The sequence below is a fragment of the Chlamydotis macqueenii genome, chromosome 15 (genome assembly GCF_036417535.1).
Source record: "Chlamydotis macqueenii isolate bChlMac1 chromosome 15, bChlMac1.mat, whole genome shotgun sequence".
Taxonomy (NCBI): domain Eukaryota; kingdom Metazoa; phylum Chordata; class Aves; order Otidiformes; family Otididae; genus Chlamydotis; species Chlamydotis macqueenii.
In genome coordinates this window covers 7,564,795-7,584,152 of record NC_141570.1, presented here as the reverse complement: position 1 = coordinate 7,584,152, position 19,358 = coordinate 7,564,795, and the positions used below count along the sequence as shown (strand labels likewise).

At 36.1% G+C, this 19,358-nt stretch overlaps 1 protein-coding gene across 5 annotated transcripts in view; it reads left to right on the top strand.

Annotated features, from left to right (window-relative positions):
- TRRAP (transformation/transcription domain associated protein) overlaps positions 1–19,358 on the top strand; it is a 95,747-nt gene that overhangs the window by 25,347 nt on the left and 51,042 nt on the right. For 3 of the 5 annotated variants that reach the window (XM_086759304.1, XM_086759301.1, XM_086759302.1), the window contains exons 22-38: positions 1,615–1,793; positions 2,869–3,068; positions 3,842–4,059; positions 4,200–4,397; positions 5,090–5,350; positions 6,346–6,507; positions 7,730–7,826; positions 8,274–8,395; positions 9,875–10,045; positions 10,789–10,857; positions 14,710–14,829; positions 15,162–15,281; positions 16,145–16,309; positions 16,708–16,889; positions 17,170–17,368; positions 17,786–17,914; positions 18,529–18,795. In XM_086759304.1, coding sequence (XP_086615430.1) covers positions 1,615–1,793; positions 2,869–3,068; positions 3,842–4,059; positions 4,200–4,397; positions 5,090–5,350; positions 6,346–6,507; positions 7,730–7,826; positions 8,274–8,395; positions 9,875–10,045; positions 10,789–10,857; positions 14,710–14,829; positions 15,162–15,281; positions 16,145–16,309; positions 16,708–16,889; positions 17,170–17,368; positions 17,786–17,914; positions 18,529–18,795 — 2,859 coding nt within the window. The remainder of the gene's footprint in view (positions 1–1,614; positions 1,794–2,868; positions 3,069–3,841; positions 4,060–4,199; positions 4,398–5,089; positions 5,351–6,345; positions 6,508–7,729; positions 7,827–8,273; positions 8,396–9,874; positions 10,046–10,788; positions 10,858–14,709; positions 14,830–15,161; positions 15,282–16,144; positions 16,310–16,707; positions 16,890–17,169; positions 17,369–17,785; positions 17,915–18,528; positions 18,796–19,358) is intronic. The other 2 variants (XM_086759305.1, XM_086759303.1) reach the window with 1 other exon arrangement.

Below are 19,358 nucleotides of genomic sequence, written 5' to 3'. Positions count from 1 at the left end.
GTAGAAATTCCTCAGTGGTAATTATTGTAATGACTCCAACGATTTGGTTTTGTTTGGTGTCTCCAGGTTGTGTATAGGACTTCTTATAGATGCAAAACCACTTCCTACTTGTGGCGTTGGCCTAACAGTCTCAGTGTGGCACAAATGCTTAGTTCTCAGTAGTTACAGCAATCTAATGTGTGTCTCTGTCTTGGGATCTGAGAGTGAAGCTGGATTCTGAGTTAATTTGGCCTGCAGAGTTTTAGTACTCACCTTTTCAGTTACACTTTGTAAGTAGGTATGATCTGAATGTAGTAAACAATTTTCTTTACAGGGAGCTGTCTCTCCTTGGCTGCATACAGCAAACAGGCTTAAAAAATAGCTTGGAAAAATGATTCTTAAAATGCACATAGCTTTACTAATTTTTCCTCTGTACTGAAAATGATGAGTTAAATACATACAAATACTGTAATTGTTGACATTTTCTTATCTTGCTAGGTTTAATACAAGCCAGGTTTTACAAAATACTCGTGTGTCTGACACATTGGTTAATGATATGGAACGATCTTCAGCTTCTTGGCATTGACCAAGAAAGTCTTGTCTGCTGAGCACTTTGTATCTATAAAGAGGAAATGTCAAATTGAAGAAGAAGTGGAACAACTTGAAAATGAGAAATCCATGTTTTCTTTTAGTGCTTTGGTAGTCTTATGTGCTCTGTGTAAAACTCATTGTTTTCATTGAGAAGCTGAAAAGTCTGTGAGTGGAAAGATGATTTTCCTTTCTAAGGAGGAAAATGCTCACTTCTTTGTAGTAGAGATTTTTTCTACATAATCCTGTTTAAACATGAGTGGTTAGATTTTATTTACAATTGGTCAGGTATTGAAATTCCTTATTTTGTGCACTCCAAAAGAATTTTAGATGTTTTTCTACTTAATACCCGTCTCATTTGTTTTTAATTTCTTTCTTTCTTTTTTTTGAGGAAGGATAGAAAGCTAACTGTGTCTTTTATATTTCTATATATATGCAAAATAAAAATTTTCCAAAAAGATGTATCCCTTCCCTTCATCATTTTCGTATTTTAAGAGACTATTTGAATTATTCTCAAATGTATTAAGCAGATCTTCTTGCAAAGGAAAAGAAGAGTACTATTTCCATTAAGTAAATGGTGTTTAGAAGTTGCTTACAGGGAGCTCTTGATTTGCATGGAAAATATGACAAAGTAATTTGTAAGATAGAACATTTTTGGTACCATTTATATAGATGTATAAATGCATGGTATACCTGTAATATGTAGGGATTAGGAACAGCACTTATCGCTGGAGGGAAGGTGAAGAAAATTTCCTTGAGAGGGGGAGCAGGAGAATGAAGGCGTACCTCACTTATCACTCCATATGCTTTCTGTCCGTGGGAAGAAATGTATCTGCCATGAAACTTTGTGTTTATAAAAGCACAGCAAATACCATAATAGTTTCAAATCCGCGCTCTCAGGCATTCTCTGCGTTTCTTAACTTAGGCAGTCCAAATTGTACATACTATAAAAATGTATTGAAGATACCATTCCCTTGATTAATCACCTTATTGTAAGTATTAAGAACAAGAAGTGTTCGATTACTCTCTCTTTTTTTTTCACTGTAGGCAATTGAGACTGCTCTGGACTGTTTGAAGAGTGCTAACACAGAACCGTATTATCGGAGGCAAGCGTGGGAAGTAATCAAGTGTTTTTTAGTAGCTATGATGAGCTTGGATGATAATAAACATGCATTATACCAACTTCTTGCACATCCCAAGTATGACAATTCTTTAAACTTAAATGTGTATGTAAAATTTATAGTGTCTTTAGAATAATCTAATTTAGAGATAATGCTTAGTCTAGGCAATGTGTTCTTCATGAGATTTTTACCTACTGGTTCATCCCGCTTCCTTTTAAATCAGTGCAGGACTTTCCAGTAAGAGGAATTTTGTCACTTTTGTTTAATGCCAATGACGTGTTAATGTTTCATACTTTAATTTTCTTCCCCTAATCACAGTCCACTGTATAATCTGTTACATATGATCAGACATTTAAAAAAAATTCATTTTAGTTTAGTATATTTAAATAGTTGGAATATTCTGGTGCTTTATTGCATTTTCAAGATTGACTTAGATTGTGATGTTTTGTATGTACATCTAACTTTTCACTAAAGAGGAAAAGATACAAAATTCACTTTCATTTAGTGACCAAACTATAGAATAATCGCACACATAACCTGTGTTTGTCTTAGTGTGTGGGCTTTTTATTGAGTTTTCTTTACATCTTCCACAATTTTAGTCATTGATACTTAATGAGTTTATTGCTTTTAGACAACTTTGATATCTTTGCCCACAAAGTGTGTGCTGACTTTGAGTTTTGCAGTGTAGTAAATGTAGCTAAAGATTATAGTAGCTTTTATAATTTGGATTTGTTAGACTTGACATAAATATAGCTTTGCACTGAGTAGGTTTTGTTGGGCAGTGATTTGATAAATAATGTTTCATTCTTTCAAGATTAAAATCAAATGTCATTTTAAAAAAGGGAAAAATGGCAAAATATTGAAAATGGCATTCTGTAATTGAGTTGCACTGTGATGCCTGCGTACCTACTATTTGTAATGTATGTGGCTTCTTCTGAACCACTGGCTTTAAATGTTCCTGATGAAATTGAGCTATCCATCATGTTTGAGACCAGCGGCTGACAAAATTAATATGAACTGAGTGAACTGGTGTAGCTCTGTCAAAATAAGGGGAAAATGGGAGGTGGAGGAGGAGTTAGATATCAAGAGCAAACTTCAAATCAGCTACTTGACAGTGCTTGTGATTGAGCTGCCAGTACTGCAGTTCAGGATTATAATGAACCTAAATTTTGTCTTTCAGCTTTACTGAGAAGTCCATACCCAGTGTGATTATTTCGCATCGATACAAAGCTCAGGATACTCCAGCTCGTAAAACGTTTGAACAGGCATTGACAGGGGCGTTCATGTCAGCAGTCATCAAAGATCTGAGGCCGAGTGCTCTGCCTTTTGTGGCCAGCTTAATCCGCCATTACACAATGGTGGCAGTTGCTCAGCAGTGTGGTAAGTAAAGTGGAATAGAGATCCCGTGGACTGTCATGGGAGAGGTGGTGAAGTTTAGAATTTTTCTAATAGTAATTTCTTTTAAGAACGCCATAATGTTGCAGTTGTTTTTGGGCAGATACGTTGGTTTTTGTCTTTGATGGCTGAATTATGTTTTAATTCTTTTGAGCTGTGAAAAATTGTTAAGCAAATTTTTAAAAGCAATCACTTAAGAATACTTACAAAATGCTACAGCCAGTGAAATAATCACAACTTGGAACAGTTTATATTTCCAGAGCATTTGTGTAACTTGATATACACGGTTATATTTGTGGATGGTCTTCATTTGGGTTGTTTCCAGTTGTGGTTTTGAAGGAGGAAAGTAAGTAAACATTAGAGCACTGCTGTGTCTTGTATCTATGAAGTAAACTTTTTGTTTGGAGTTCAACTGTATGACAAGTAATTTGGGAAAAGACATACTATAAGCATATCACTCTTCATTATGACATTAGCGTAACTTGAATTTTTATGATTCTTCATTTTAATTAAAACTTCTTGCAATGCATAGCCTAGTGCATAGAAGAAAATATTCAAGTAGATGTAATCTTTTTTTCCTTCAGAGATTGAAGAATGCCTTACGATCCATTTATATGCAAATAGACACAATACTTACTGATTTTGCCATGAGCTAGTTAGAGGAGTAGTAAAATCTAATTGAAAGACTATTCATATTGAAATATCCATTGTTGAATCTTTTTTTTCTGTCTTTTTTTTTTCCCCAATACAAATTACAGGTCCCTTTTTGCTGCAGTGCTATCAGGTTGGAAGCCAGCCTAGCACAGCCATGTTTCATAGTGAAGAAAATGGGTCAAAAGGCATGGATCCCTTGGTGCTTATTGACGCCATAGCAATCTGCATGGCGTATGAGGAGAAGGAACTCTGCAAAATAGGAGAGGTGGCTCTAGCAGTGATATTTGATGTTGCAAGCATTATCTTGGGCTCAAAGGAAAGGGTAATTATATAATTTTTTTTTTAATGTGTTTAACTGATGTAGTTTCAGTTATGCAGTATTCAGAATGCAATTTTGCTTCTAAAATTTTGAAGGCTACCAGTGAGCGGAAAAAGCAAACTGGTACGTTTCTTTGTTTCCAGGCTTGTCAGCTTCCCTTGTTTTCCTACATTGTGGAACGTTTATGTGCTTGCTGTTATGAACAAGCTTGGTATGCTAAACTGGGAGGTGTTGTGTCAATTAAATTTCTTATGGAACGACTGCCACTGATTTGGGTCCTCCAGAACCAACAGACTTTCCTGAAGGCACTTCTCTTTGTTATGATGGATCTAACCGGAGAGGTATTTAACGAATGCATTATGTCAAATAGTATGGGGAAACAAACTTTTGTTCTTAAATTCACACAGATTGAACTCCTGCTAATCTTGATTTTACTTAACTTCAGAATGTGTCATATTGGTGATAGTTACGAGTGAATTGTAGTAATTTTAATTTAAACCAAGATCTGAAGTTAGGAATGAGGTCTGTTTTTTTCCACATAACTGCCAGAGTTTTTGGAATTACACTTGCTTCTTTCAGAGTAGAAATGTACAGGTTGCATTCAGATCAGTGAAAGAACACTTGATTCACTGTCACTTGCATGAAAAACACCTTGTTTTTGTTTTTTTTTTTTAATTTTTCTTTCTGTGTTTAGTTTGAAAAGTGTTCATCTAATGGAAAAGCTGTATGTAGTTATAGATACCTAGAGAATAGGCTGCTTGACGTTTTCTCCAATGTGAGTCATATGATGACCACATTGCTAAGGGTTCCGGCGCTTGAGTTCGTTTATAAAATTGTGTTGTGTTGAACCTCACAGTTCTGGAATGATTGGTGGGAAGACTAGTTGAGTATGTGTTCTGTTTAAGCTTTATGTCTTTTTAGCTGTGTGCAGAGTATTCATCAAAATCAAATGCTAAGTTTATTGATGAGTAGTGTGTAGATTTGTGATCTATGTTCTGTACGTATTTAAGATAAATAATCTATGATACCTTAGGTTTCCAATGGAGCAGTTGCTATGGCAAAGACCACATTAGAACAGCTTTTGATTAGATGTGCAACTCCTTTAAAAGACGAAGAAAAAACAGAAGAAATCCTAGCAGCACAGGAAAAGTCTTTCCATCATGTAACACATGACCTCGTTCGAGAAGTTACCTCTCCAAACTCTACTGTGAGGAAACAGGCCATGCATTCATTGCAGGTACTTGCACAGGTCACTGGCAAGAGTGTCACGGTGATTATGGAGCCACATAAAGAGGTAAGCAGAAATACTGAAAGTCCAAGTGAGTTTAGAGTTGTTTACAAGTTTGGATTTGCAAAATGCTTTTCTGAATATGTTTTCCCACATTAGTGAATTACATTCTTAGTGTTTTGGTAGCATATGTTTGTCACTTGCTAGGTTTCATTGTTTTAAAATACACTGTGGCTGGAGTACTATAGAGAGTCATACAAGCTGTGCCTGACTGCTTAGCGAGTAGTTGTAGTGTCTTCAGGTTGATTTACTTCCTGAAATTACGGACTGCTTATCCTACCACCAATCAGACATAGGCTTGGCTAGATACATACTGCATTTTGAACCTCAATTTTGTGTTATTTTCTAAATATGAGGCATATTGCCTTTCCATGTCCAGAAAGAGACTATAAAGATTGAAGCTGGTTGAAATCACTCCTTGCTGGATACTCCTTAAAGCTGATAGCATTTATTCTCTTGAAAGACAAGTAAACGTAAAGCCCTAAGGGCCCTCACAATGTATGAAATTATTGATGTTGTTATTGTAGTTTGGGAACATGTGGAGAAGCCCTAATTGATATCGTATTTTGTTAAAGGTGTTCATGGGGGAGAGTGACAAGTAGGTGTAATGGAAAAAAAAAACCTTACATGAATGTTTCTGTTTTTCTGGTGGTTTTAGGAGCTTAAAATATTATTTCTTGACTTTGAAGATTTGAAAGAATTAAGTCTATGAATTTCTTTGTTGTTTATAACATTGTGTGAAGTTATTAAATATAGATCTGTTCACAGAGAGTATGTAATAATTACAGATGCTGAGTTATTTTGCTAACTAACTGTGAATTAAGGTAGTTCAGATAAATACTTTTCTTCTTGCTTAGTGATTTCTGAAGAAGTATGTCTGGAGCCACAAAGGCAAATGGATAGAAACATGCAACAGTGACTAATGATGTCTTCCTCGTGGCTAGGTCTGTGGGGTCATTTGAATAGGCTCCTAATTCAGTAATCTAAATTATATTGTGTAGGTTCTCCAAGACATGGTTCCTCCTAAAAAACATCTACTTAGACATCAACCTGCTAATGCCCAAATTGGCCTGATGGAGGGAAATACATTTTGCACAACTCTGCAACCCCGATTGTTTACAATGGATCTAAATGTTGTGGAACACAAGGTTTTCTATACAGAGGTACTTTCTTTTTATGTTCTCATATTTGAATGTAGATACTTAAGTAGTGATCGTGTTAGAACCTTCATTGTTAAAGACACATTTTTTTTTTTTCTGTGCATTTGAAATTTTCACCGAAATGTAAGAATTTACCTTTTGAAATGTGAGCTGATGTCTGCCTTTGCCTACAATGTAATAGCTGTGAGCTAAGCAGAACATTCTAATGTGTGTGAAATATATTAAATGAACTTTGGTGTTATACTCCTAGTCTAGTAGCACTAACTTTCATACTTGGGTCTTACTTTATGCACAGTGAATCTATTGGATATACATAGATATTATTTATTAACGTTTTTGAGTCCCCAACAGTTTGAGTAAAATCAGATATAAAACTAGTGTGTAGATTTAACTGAAAGAAACTGTCCAGTCCCTTGATTTCCTAGTTATCTTGTCCAAGCATAAGTTCAGAAGGTCTTTGATTCCAACAATAGCTGCAATTAGCAAGACAGGTATAGGGTATAGCTTTCAATGCAGAGGATCCTCTATTTTTGCCTTAAGACAAGTGTTGTAGATCAAAAAATGTCTGTAAAGGGGAGAGTGATATACTGGTATTGTGAAGATCTGAATGTTAATAGTGTTCTTGGATATAGGTGCAACATGGACACTGTTAACTTGCATAATGTGTAACTTTGCTTTAACCTGTTTGATGTTTTCTAACAAAAACCGTATACATAGATTGAAAATATTTACCTGCAAAGAGGAGCACTCTGTAGGAAAGAATTGTCCCTCTGGCCAGTGACCCGTGACCAGTAGAATTACTAAAGACATTTTCAGCACATTTTTTCCCTATTGATCACCTTCTGTTCTCTTACCTCTTTCCTCAGTAAGTTCAGTACTGTTACTGCCAGTCAGGAGGCAAGCTTTTCTGTAGACCTATTATTTTATCATAGGAGCAGCCTGTTTGCAAATAGACTAGCTGGGTACTGGCCAACAAAATGCAAAATGGGTAATTTTTGCCTGACTTTTCTCTGGTGGCAGTGCTAATGGGCTCTCTTGCCTCTGACTAACCATGATTCTGAGTAGAATTTTTGCCTGTTGGTGAAATTTGGAGGTTGATTAGTGTATTAGTGTGTTTACATAAACTTGACTCTTTGAGGAAACAAGACTCAAAAGGTAACTGGTGACACCATTTCAAATGTGATTCACAATGCGATGCTAAAATGATTTTTTTTTTTCCCCCTAGTTACTGAATTTGTGTGAGGCTGAAGATGCTGCCTTAATGAAGCTACCTTGTTACAAAAGTCTTCCATCACTTGTACCTCTCCGGATTGCAGCTTTAAGTAAGTAAAACTTGCTAAACAAAATTTGATGTAGATAAGTGTCCTTTTGAGCAATAGGCAGTCTTCTTCCCAAGATCAGCAGAAAGCTTGAGCCCTTGAAAACTGTTGGCTACTCTCTAGAGGTCACAGTTTAATGGAGAATAATGGGAAAGTATTGCTATGTTCTTAATGACTAGGATTTCTTTTCTGAAATGAACCCAAAATATTTTTAGACTAATTATGTTATATAGCATTAGGAGTACTTTAGAACACTGTTAATAGAATTTCCATTCTTTTACTGTTTTATGATGCCTGTTGCTTTTGGCAAAGCACGCTGTGCTTTAACTGTCTGTAATTTAAGATGAAATAAAAGAAACTTGAAGAGAAGAAATGTAGAATTAGGGGTTTTTTCCCCTCTCTTTTGAAATTGAGTTAACAAAGAGAACAAATTTACTTTGATATTTGCAGATGCTCTAGCTGCCTGCAATTACTTGCCTCAGTCAAGAGAGAAAATCATTGCTGCACTTTTCAAGGCACTTAATTCAACAAATAATGAACTGCAGGAGGCAGGAGAAGCATGCATGAGAAAGGTTGGTGTATTAAAAAAATGTTGCTTTTGAGGTCATTGTTCTCTCTGCTTTACTTTCTTGTTGTTAAGTTTCTTGGGAGAGTTCTCTACAGGAAATAATGGCTACTTTGCTAAGTTTTTGTTAGTGACACCAATATAATTAGGTATCTGTTAGATGTGGTTATTTGGGGGTTTGAACTTAGCCGTAAAAATTTCTTCTGGTTGAAATTAAGCGTTATAAGCTCTTGGACAAGGACCATGGTAAGTCTTTGAATCTTTCTGTCTGTCTGGTCTTTCTATTTGTCTGGTCGTTGTAATCTTCTTTTCTAAATAAAGAGTGTCAGTCCTTCCCAGCAGTTTCACAAATGTGCATGCCTGGCTCTATTTTAAAAGCTTTTCTCGTGTTTCTTCTTTGTTCCTAAAAGAAGTGGTAGAGACCCCATAGTTGGTTTTGGCAGAGTAAGCAATGCAGCAGAGTTAAACTCTGTCACGGTATGGCAGTTACCTCAAGGAACAGGACTGCAGCTGTACTGTTTAAGGTCAGAATGAGTACCCTTACATGGTACTACGCTACACTGTCTGTTCTGTGGATGCTAGGTTATAGTGTAAAATAGGTGGAAGGACAGGGAAAAGGATGTTCTGTCGTCATAATTTGTTGCCCAGTAGATATACCTGATTCTGATTCAGCGAGATTTTAATACCATTCTTATAAATGAGGAAAATGATAATGAAAATACTTATAGCCTCTTTGTAATGGTGTGTAGATTGACTGGCATGTAACAGGGAATATAGCTGTAGTAATACTGGTGGTTTATATTTGTTTAGGCCACTGACTGATTAGAGATCAGACAGCTTTTCATGTCGTTCTGGTCATGAAAGGGAATGTACTTATTATTTATGGCTTGCTGACAATACAGTTGGGTTGAGAGGTAAGAAGGAGCAAATAAGGGTTGTTCTGACCTATGCATTTGGTATAAGATTTTCTGATCATTTTCTCATGTGATAAAACCTTGCTCATGGGGTGTTTGGCTATGACTCTCTTTGGCAGCTTGCAGCCAGGTTCTCTTGACCTTTTATGTTACTCAGGATGCATGCAGATTGTAACACAGAAGTTGGCTCTGTTGCTTTCAGCCAGATTCACAGGCAGTTCTTAATAAAGTGATGTCTAAGTAGTTTGTCCATAGCTGTATATTTAATTTATAGCTATGGCAGTTTTCCAATCCACCTGTAATTAAGATCTACTTCATTATTTTATGGAATATCCTTTAAAGGTCCCTTCTAACCCAAACTGTTCTATGATTCTATGAAATACTTAAGTGCTTCCCAGTTACGTCTTGCCACTATATATATTTCCAGCAATAAATATTGTTTAAGCTATTGCATTCTGAAAGTACAAAATAGAAGAAGAAAAATCAAGTCAGCAGAGTTTGTTTTAAGAAAGATGCTTGCACAGAAGTCGCTCTCCTCTCCATCTGTATCTTAATCCCATACTCTCTTGCAGTTCTTGGAAGGAGCTACCATAGAAGTTGATCAAATCCATACACACATGAGGCCATTGCTTATGATGTTGGGAGACTATCGAAGTCTGACGCTGAATGTTGTGAATCGTCTGACATCTGTCACTAGACTTTTTCCAAACTCTTTTAATGATAAATTCTGTGATCAGATGATGGTAAGCCTGTTCAAGCTTTCCTTAGCTCTTCCAGAAGAAATTGTCTTTTAGCTAATATTTGTGTTGTTGAAAAGTCAAATAACAATTCAGTAGTGACTCAATGTATATATTGGAATTAAAAGATTTTTGTTTCACAATTAATAGAAACAAAATCTTTGAACATAATGAGTTAATTTCTAAAGAGTTACTAAACCAGAAAGTTAAGAGACCCTCTTTTCTGATGAAGGCATACCTAGTTATGCTAAGGTCTGCTTGGACAAATTTATGTTTAAGCAAAGTGCCAGCAGCATCATATACTAAGGAAACTCTTGAAAATATGTTTTGCTTCCTAGTGGGTGAAGTCTGTTTCAGTGTTTTCTTGATTTATAAAGTAGTGTAAGGTATTTCCCTTCTGACTTGCAGTTTTTAAACAATGTGTATGAATTCTTTATTCCTTAGCCATGGATATTTAAATGTATATATATAAAACAAATCACTAAACAAGTGTTAGCCTGCCAGAGTTCAGATTTTTGTGCCTTTTAATGTATGTACTCTTATAACCCCTGCTTTCTTGAATATGGAGAGGACTTTTAGCAATAGTAAACTCTTCAATCTGAGGGAATGAGAAGTACGAATCATTTTGTACTTTGTTTCCTTCAAACATTCATTTCTGCCTCTACTTCTTTTCTTGTAGCATATGTTGTCACTTGCTAAAATGGAACAGTATAATTAGAAGAATAACACTAATTATCCTCTCTTTGTAGCAACACCTGCGTAAATGGATGGAAGTTGTAGTTATTACACACAAAGGTGGACAACGGAGTGATGGAAATGTAAGTTAATGAATGCTTTTATGTGGGAAGACAAGAAAGAAAGTATTAATATTTCGGAATTGGTGAACTCATTCAGTTGTAGATGTTGCCATAACTGATTACATAGTGATGTTTTGTTCCAAGCTAATGTTTATAGAATATTTGTTACAAATCTTAGTAAGAGGAGCATCTTATCTGTTAACAACAGTTACTTTAAAGCCTATTCTATACAGGTTGGTGTGGGAACAGCTCATTGATTTTTATTTTTTTTTCCTCAGGATTTTCTGCTTAGAAATCTGTTCTTCATTGGAATGGCTGATGAGCTCAACAGCATAATCCCCCTTTTTTCACTGATATGTTTGGTGTTCATAACGTAGTCTTTTGAAAAATATACAGAATAATAACATAATCCCAGTTAATTTTCAATATAATTTGTGAAAAACAAGTTCAATATTTATCAATTGAGATCACATTAAAATCTCTCTCCCACCCAAACTAACAGCCTCAGTGTTGAACTTTGGGAAACTGATCAATTTTCTTACAAATGGAAAGTTGCACAGCATAAAGACAACACTGTGTGCTTTTAGCAATATGACACTGCAGGGAATTCCTGCTTCAGTGTTGTTTCATGTAGATTACCAGAAGTCCCATAATTCTATTAAGATTGTACTAATAAGTTTTTATATTAAGTGTTGGGATTTATTATTACAACTAGGAAAAAAAAAAATTAGGGGGAATTTTATTCATTTATTTGTTTTTCAAATTAGAATGAAATTAGATTGGCTTTTTATTTCCCTCAAAACATGGAAATGGCTTTTCATTTCTCTTTTCTGTCATTGCAAAGAAAGCTTTTAAATCTGAATTTAGTCATTGCTTTGTATTTGACCTAGATGTTCCCTAATGGAGTAGACTTTGTTTCTTATGTTTAAACTTAAAAACTGTGCATTTTTCAGTTGAACACTTAAATTTTATTCAGGTCAGACTATTTCTAAGGCCTTCATATTTTTCTTTTGGTATTCATTTTTCCTCAGATGTGGTGATGACAGATGTCGTGGAGATCTTTTACAGCGATAGTCTTTCAAACCACAATGTGGCACCTCTAGAACAGTTTTTAGTTGTCCTGAAATTACATTTAATTGTGAATTCTTCTGCTTTTAATGTCTTCTGTTGATGTTTTCTATGTATTTGTGTGTTTAGTCTCCTAAACCTGTAATTTTTTTTTTAGTGTTGGTTTTAAACCTATGTCTGTTGAGGGGGAGGTGCACTCCAAACACTTGAGAAGGAATCTACTGTTACATCTTAAGGGAGGAGAGAAGTCTATGGAAACATTTTCAAATAGAATTGTGTAACTGCAAAGCTGACTGAAGGATTCCTTTTTTGCCTCCCTGGCTGTTACTCTAAAGCTTCCTTAAAAATAAAAACTCTGGGAAACTAAAGGAGGGCAGAAACAGTATGGTCTTCATACAATTGCTGTGGCAGTCTGTGCTCATATGTCCGTATGTACAGTGCACTGTTGCTGTAATTGGCTCTTCTAAATGTGTAAAAACTAGGATGGTGAAAGTGACGGTCAGAGTTACTGTAGCTGGCCTTTTACTTGCTCTGATTTCTTCTTGACCATAGTGAGATTCCAAAATCTGAGATACTCACTTAAAAGCAATATTGAGGGGTGTTACTGGAGCAGGTTTCATCATTCAGACTGAGTGAGTGATTAGAGCTAGGAGACGGTAAACACACAGTGGAGAATGGAATTGGTCAAGAAAGCCTTATGTTTGCTAGGTGAAATGGTGCAGAGCACTGTTACAATAACTTTTTTGACCAAAAGAATTTTCATCTTTTTCCAGCAGCACGTTATGAAGGTGCCATTTGATGGCGATGCTGGTGTTGTCATGCAGTTCTCCAGCGTAGTGCAGGTGTGGCTAGTCAGCAAGGTTTCTTAATGAAACAGTCCAAAAGTCTATGGAATGAGTTTTCATATGTAAATGGCAATTCTAGACAAACTAAAAACTTCAGACATCTCAGTTAAAAATGACTGTGTAGTAATTAACAACTGTTATAAAGATCCACATTAATACCAGAATAATTGAACTCGTTGTTCACCTAAATAATTTTATGACATTCCTACTGTGTTCCTGAACTATGACTTGACCGTTTAGATAAACGAACAAATTAAATCATAACATAACAAGTAGTGATTAAGATCTAATTCATTGGCCTAATGAGTGAAATCTTTGATCCTTTCTTCCTCTTTACTCTGCCACTACATGGAAAGGCATGGGTTTTAGGTCATGTCCGGTAATGGACAAAAGAAGTTTTGAATACATGGTTGCCTCTGACTGTCCCTCTGATGAACAGTGGCACCACGGTAGAAATTCTGCGTCGCAGCCTATTAGAAGGGCTTTATGGCTTGATAGTTCGAGTATTGAAAGTGGTTTCGTAATTGATGTTGAACAAACTTGTCTTTGAAGATGCTAAAATATTGTTTCCCTTGACTTAATCATCTCTAATATCTTTTTATTCAGTCCAAATATTTGAGAAGCTATGTCTAAACAGTGTGCAAGTAGAAAAAAGGGCAGTTCAGAGCATAGGAGATAGACATAGTCTCCATTCTTTCAGTTTGAGATGGGAAAATACCCCTACTGAAGTCAGTTTCTGACTGCAATCTGAAGAATAGCATGTGCTGATTTGTTCATTTCTTTGATATTTCTGTGGGCTTTTTCTTTTCATGTTCTGACTTCTGTTTTGGCTCAGCCTGCTGCAGAAGGGGTAGAGGTGAGAAACTCAGTGGAGGCACCAGGAAGTTCTTTGTTGTTGTGGGTCTTTTTTGTTTGTTTTTTATTTTCTTTCTTTTAAATTGTGGTTTGTTAGTTTTATTGTTGTGTTTTGGGCAGAGTGCATTGTGCCTTTGAGTGCAGTGCTGTGAATTGTCTTCTGTTTGCCTGTGGCAGAGTTGTTTTGATAACGTTGCTGTTAAGGATGTTAAGCATGTTTGCAGAAGGAAGAGCAGGGTTTTTATTTTCTGTGAAGGCATAAGTGCTTTCAAAAGATTTTATACGTGTTCTCAGTCCTGCACTTCATTCCGTGAGAGTTGTCTTGTCGGGATCTGTCTAGGCAGATCATGTTAAAGGAGTGGGGCCTAGTATTTTGTGTTTAAATTCAGTTGAGGAAATGCATTGCACTTGATAGTGTTGTTTTCTATGCTGCATACTAGAAATTTCTTTCAGAGGAATAGTGAGGGTGGATGTTTTGTTTTGTTTTTTCCTTTCTCTTTTCTTACTGAAGAAAATCCACACACTGGTTAACAGAAATATAGTCCCCATTTAAATTACACAACGAAAGAAAAACACAAAATTGTTTTGGGCTTCAGAATAATTTAATATCTAGTGGGAGAACAGAGCTGACTTTTCTTTGAAGTAACCAGCTGTTTTGAAGATACACTGAACAGTGCTGTGAGAAAGCTGTCTATCTTCTTCTTTATGTCTCATCTGGGATTGTGGGGTGAATATGAGAAATTGTTTAGAACGGAAGGTCTGGCTTTTTGATTCGTGAGCTGCTTGGTGTAGTGCAGTGAGCATTCAATAACTCCCTCATCGCCATTATCATTACACAGTGTTTGGCTCTTACCTGTAAAACACCACTATACTGACAAAGAAAATAAAATTAAACCATGATATTACAAGGGCAGACTTCCACAAAAGTGATTTTATCCATACATCATGGTAAGTAGATGCTGTATATATGTTAACCCTTCACAGCTGGTTGCTGACTATGCTAATACAGAGAGGAAAAAAAACCCAAAAACTAGGATGTGTGATACTATTTTGATATATTTAGCTGGTAATATTAATTTAATGGTGTTTTTTTTTTTACCTGTAGGAAATGAAGATTTGTTCAGCAATTATAAATTTATTCCATTTGATCCCAGCCGCCCCTCAGACTTTGGTTAAACCTCTGCTGGAAGTTGTCATGAAAACAGAGAGAGCAATGTTAATTGAGGTAACAGTGGAAGTTAACATTGTGATACTTTTGCTTTATAATGTTTTGAAACATTAATATATAATAATTTTAATATTTTAAACATGGTGTGGGAACATTTGATATAATAAATAAGTAAATATGCTCTTCAAACCTTTTAGGAGTTGTCAACATTTATCTTAGACTCTTAACAGTGAAGTTTTGAAATTGACAATAAATTCTTATCATAGAAGTTCTGAACATTTTGAAATCTGCATAAATGCCAAGTCAAGCTTATTTTTCTGAGTGCTATTAAATTAGTTGAAAACACTCTACACTCTGCATTTTTAATTTAAGCTTAATGAATCTTTCAGGCTGGCAGTCCATTCAGGGAACCACTGATAAAATTTTTGACACGTCATCCATCCCAGACTGTGGAGCTGTTCATGATGGAAGCCACTTTGAATGATCCACAGTGGAGCAGAATGTTTATGGTAAGCTGTGTGGGGAGCAGAGCAGGAAAAAGCCGTTATCTTCACAAATCTGATGGAAAAAAGTTTTCCATCTTTTTTTTTTCCTATATGAGCTCGTAGTCATAGAATCAAAGAATGATTTGGGTTGGAAGGGACCTTTAAAGGCCATCCAGTCCAACCCTCCTGCAAGGAGCAGGGACATCTTCAACCAGGTCAGGTTGCTCAGAGCCCCGTCCAACCTGGCCTTGAATGTTTCCAGGGATGGGGCATCCACCGCCTCTCTGAGCAACCTGTTCCAGTGTGTCACCTCCCTCATCACAGAAAATGTCCCCCTTACATCTAGTCTGAATCTATCCTCTTTTAGTTTGAGACTGTTACCCCTTGTCCCACTGCTACAGACTCTGCTAAAAAGTTTCTCCCCATCTTTCTTGTAGGCCCCCTATAGGTACTGAAAGCCTCTTCTCCAGCCTGAACAGCTCCAACTCTCTCAGGCTGTCTTCACAGGAGAAGTGCTCCATTCCTCTGATCATTTTTTATTTTTGTGGACCTGCTCCAGCAGGTCCATGTCTTTCCTGTGCTGAGGGCTCCAGAGCTGGATGTGGTACTCCTGGTGGTGTCTCACTAGAGCGGAGTCCTTAATCATGGTCTTACTCTGACTGTAGGGTGTCTGTTCTCCGTTTTGGATTTGTTTGTGCCAAGGTGTTGATTTTATATCTTTTCAGATCATGTAGGATTATTACTGAAGTTGTAGAGTTTATTTTTATATATATGAAATATAACCTCTGCAACTGTGGTGGGGAATGTAAAAGGTACAGGATGATATAGCTTTTTGGTATTTTTGCCTTTAAAGGTTGTTACTAAAATTATTTCTTCCCCTTCTTCAGAGTTTCTTAAAACATAAAGATGCCAAACCTCTACGAGATGTACTAGCAGCTAATCCTAACCGCTTTATCACTCTCCTGTTACCTGTTGGTACCCAAGCAGCTGTTAGACCTGGTTCTCCAAGCACTACCACAATGCGTCTCGATCTTCAGTTTCAGGCTATCAAGGTATTTATTCATTCTTGTTTGTCTCTGCACTACATAGTTAAAATCTCTTTAGCTACAGATGTGTTACATACAGGCTCTCAAGTGTGTCTGTATGCATTATAGCTTGTAGAAAAACACTTGTAAAAATGTAAAGCGTAGTCAGAGCTACTCTAGGAAGGGAAAAGAGACTCAAATGCACTATACTTTTTTAATCAAGTAAAATACAAGAGGAAAACATGGCAACAGAAACTTTTTTAAATCCTTTAAAAATTGACCTAAATTAGTTTTTATTTGACTTTTTACAAAAAAAATATTTTAGAACCCTTAATTGACCTTAAATAAGTGCTTTTATATCATTGTTTCTGCTGACAGATCTATTGCACATTGACTGTGTATTCGTCTTGTTCTGCTTTTGACAGATCATAAGTATTATTGTTAAGAATGATGAATGTTGGTTAGCAAATCAACATTCCTTGGTGAATCAGCTGAAGCGTGTATGGGTGAGCGAAGCTTTTCAGGAGAGACATCGTAAGGAGAATATGGCTGCGACAAATTGGAAAGAACCTAAGCTATTAGCATATTGCTTATTGAATTACTGCAAGTACGTAAAAATATTTATTTCCTATAGCTTGTGTACATTTGTTTTTTTTTAATTTTGAAAATACTGTAAAGTTATACAGGAGTATTAAAAGTGGTTTGCAGTTGTTGAAGAGGAAGTTTAGTGTTTGCATCATACTGCCATTAAGTTTAAAACCATGCCTCTGGTACTGCCTGCCCTCTGCTTATTTGAAACAAAGATTAGTTTCTTCACCAAGTCATCAGCACAGTAGTTTGGTTGGGTAGTTTTTCACGGAAGCTTTTTATTTTATGTGTTTTTACAGAAGGAATTATGGTGATATAGAGTTGCTCTTCCAGTTGCTTCGGGCTTTTACGGGTAGATTTCTCTGCAATATGACTTTCTTAAAGGAATATATGGAAGAAGAGATCCCAAAAAACTACAGTATTCCCCAAAAGCGGGCTTTATTCTTCCGATTTGTAGACTTCAATGACCCAAACTTTGGAGATGAGCTCAAAGCCAAGGTAACGGAAGCAATTAAATCAAAGAAGCCTGGTATTTAGGTTTAATTTTCTTCTTGGGAACTAGGGCAACAAAACTATCTTACTTAAATGTCAATGAGTTTGATAATTGGCAGAGCCATTTAGGTGAAAATACCATACCTGAAGAAGAGCGATAATAAACAGTAACAGCAATTCATCTTGCTTTCAATGCCGAGTGCTTTAGTTTACACTTTCTAAGAACCTTTGCCCTTGGAAGGGGGGAAGATGGGAAAAAAAATCTCTGTATCTCTTTCTTAAGGTTTTATTTATAACTTCCTTTTGTAACGCAGTGAGTGTGTCTAACACACAGGTTTGGATGTGAAATGACTTGAATGTTGGCTGCCATTAGAAGAATCCCATAGTTGAGTATAACTGATTTTTTCTGTTTATATTCTGTAGGTGCTGCAACATGTCCTGAATCCTGCTTTCTTGTACAGTTTTGAAAAGGGAGAAGGTGAACAGCTGTTAGGACCCCCAAACCCAGAGGGAGATAATCCAGAAAGCATTACTAGTGTTTTTATAACAAAGGTAACAGTCTTTGTTTACATTAGTGTTTGAAAATTTAAAAAAAAAAAAGTTGCTCCTCTTATTTGGCTTTTCAATCCTGATTTGAATTAGTTTTGCTATTTCTAAATACGATGATCAATTATATCGAATCACATAATAACTTTGAACTGTTGTGAACGTTCATCAGTAGGGTTTGACTACAGTTTTCAGTATCTTTAGGACTTGAATGTCTGTCTTAAGAAGTGGGCCTTATGTGACTTTTACCTCAGTCTTATTTGGAAGCCAAACTTTCCGTGGCTGAGCATTATTATCTATGTAATTCACTTCGGTTTCATTGAAACAGTGGCAGTTATAAAATATATGTTGCTGAAGATGAGGATTGTTTTCTTTTTGGTTTTGGTTTTTTTTATATACGTTAGCACTTTGGAAGTTCCTAGCTGTGCTTGTTATTTAAAAGTTCTCACCTCAGGAAGTTGTTTTCTAGGTACTAAACAGAATAAAAAAAGTGGTTATAGTTATTAGTCTTCTTAAAAACTAGGACTTTGCTTTTATAGATAATAAAGTTGTTTTGGTTTTTTTTTTTTTTTTTTTTTTTTCACTTTCCTCCTCTTCTCTTTGATTATCCCTGGGACTAGGTGCTTGATCCAGAAAAACAGGCTGATATGCTGGATTCTCTCAGGATATATCTCTTGCAGTTTGCCACCCTTCTGGTTGAGCATGCTCCGCATCACATTCACGACAATAACAAAAACCGGAACAGCAAACTACGCCGCCTAATGACGTTTGCTTGGCCTTGCCTTCTGTCGAAGGCATGTGTGGACCCAGCATGCAAATACAGTGGACATTTGCTTTTGGCACACATCATTGCAAAATTTGCCATACATAAGAAGATAGTTCTGCAGGTATTGACTATGGGCTGGTATTCATATGTTTAAGGGATGTTGATAAGTTCTGCAGTGTGCTTTGTTTTATTTTAAAATGCAGAGTCGAAGGTGCACAGTAGTTTTGGATGTTTAGTATAAAAGTAACAGTTGAATTCATATGCAACAAACAAATACAGAAGCAGCAAGCCAAATATTAACACAGATTTATTTGGGGATAAGATAGTATAGAAAGAAGTTTGCAGGTAAGTGAAAAAAGGGAGGGTAAATGGGACAATGAAATGTCCTTTTGGTTAAATTACGAAACTGGATATGTTTCTTCCTTTAAAAGAGGCAGACATTTCAGTTGAGGCAGAATGTGGGGACCAAAGGGAAACTTCAAATTGGACAGTGGAGAGGGAGGAAGAAAACAGAAATGTCACGGAGACAGACGTATACGCTGTGTATTTCGGATAATGAAGTATCATCATGTATTTACCAAATTAGGAGCCTTTAGGAAAAAATTGTGTTGTTTAGAAAGCTTATGTTATAGTTTCTCTTTCTTTATAAATGTTTTATTTTTGTAGATATGTATAATATTAATG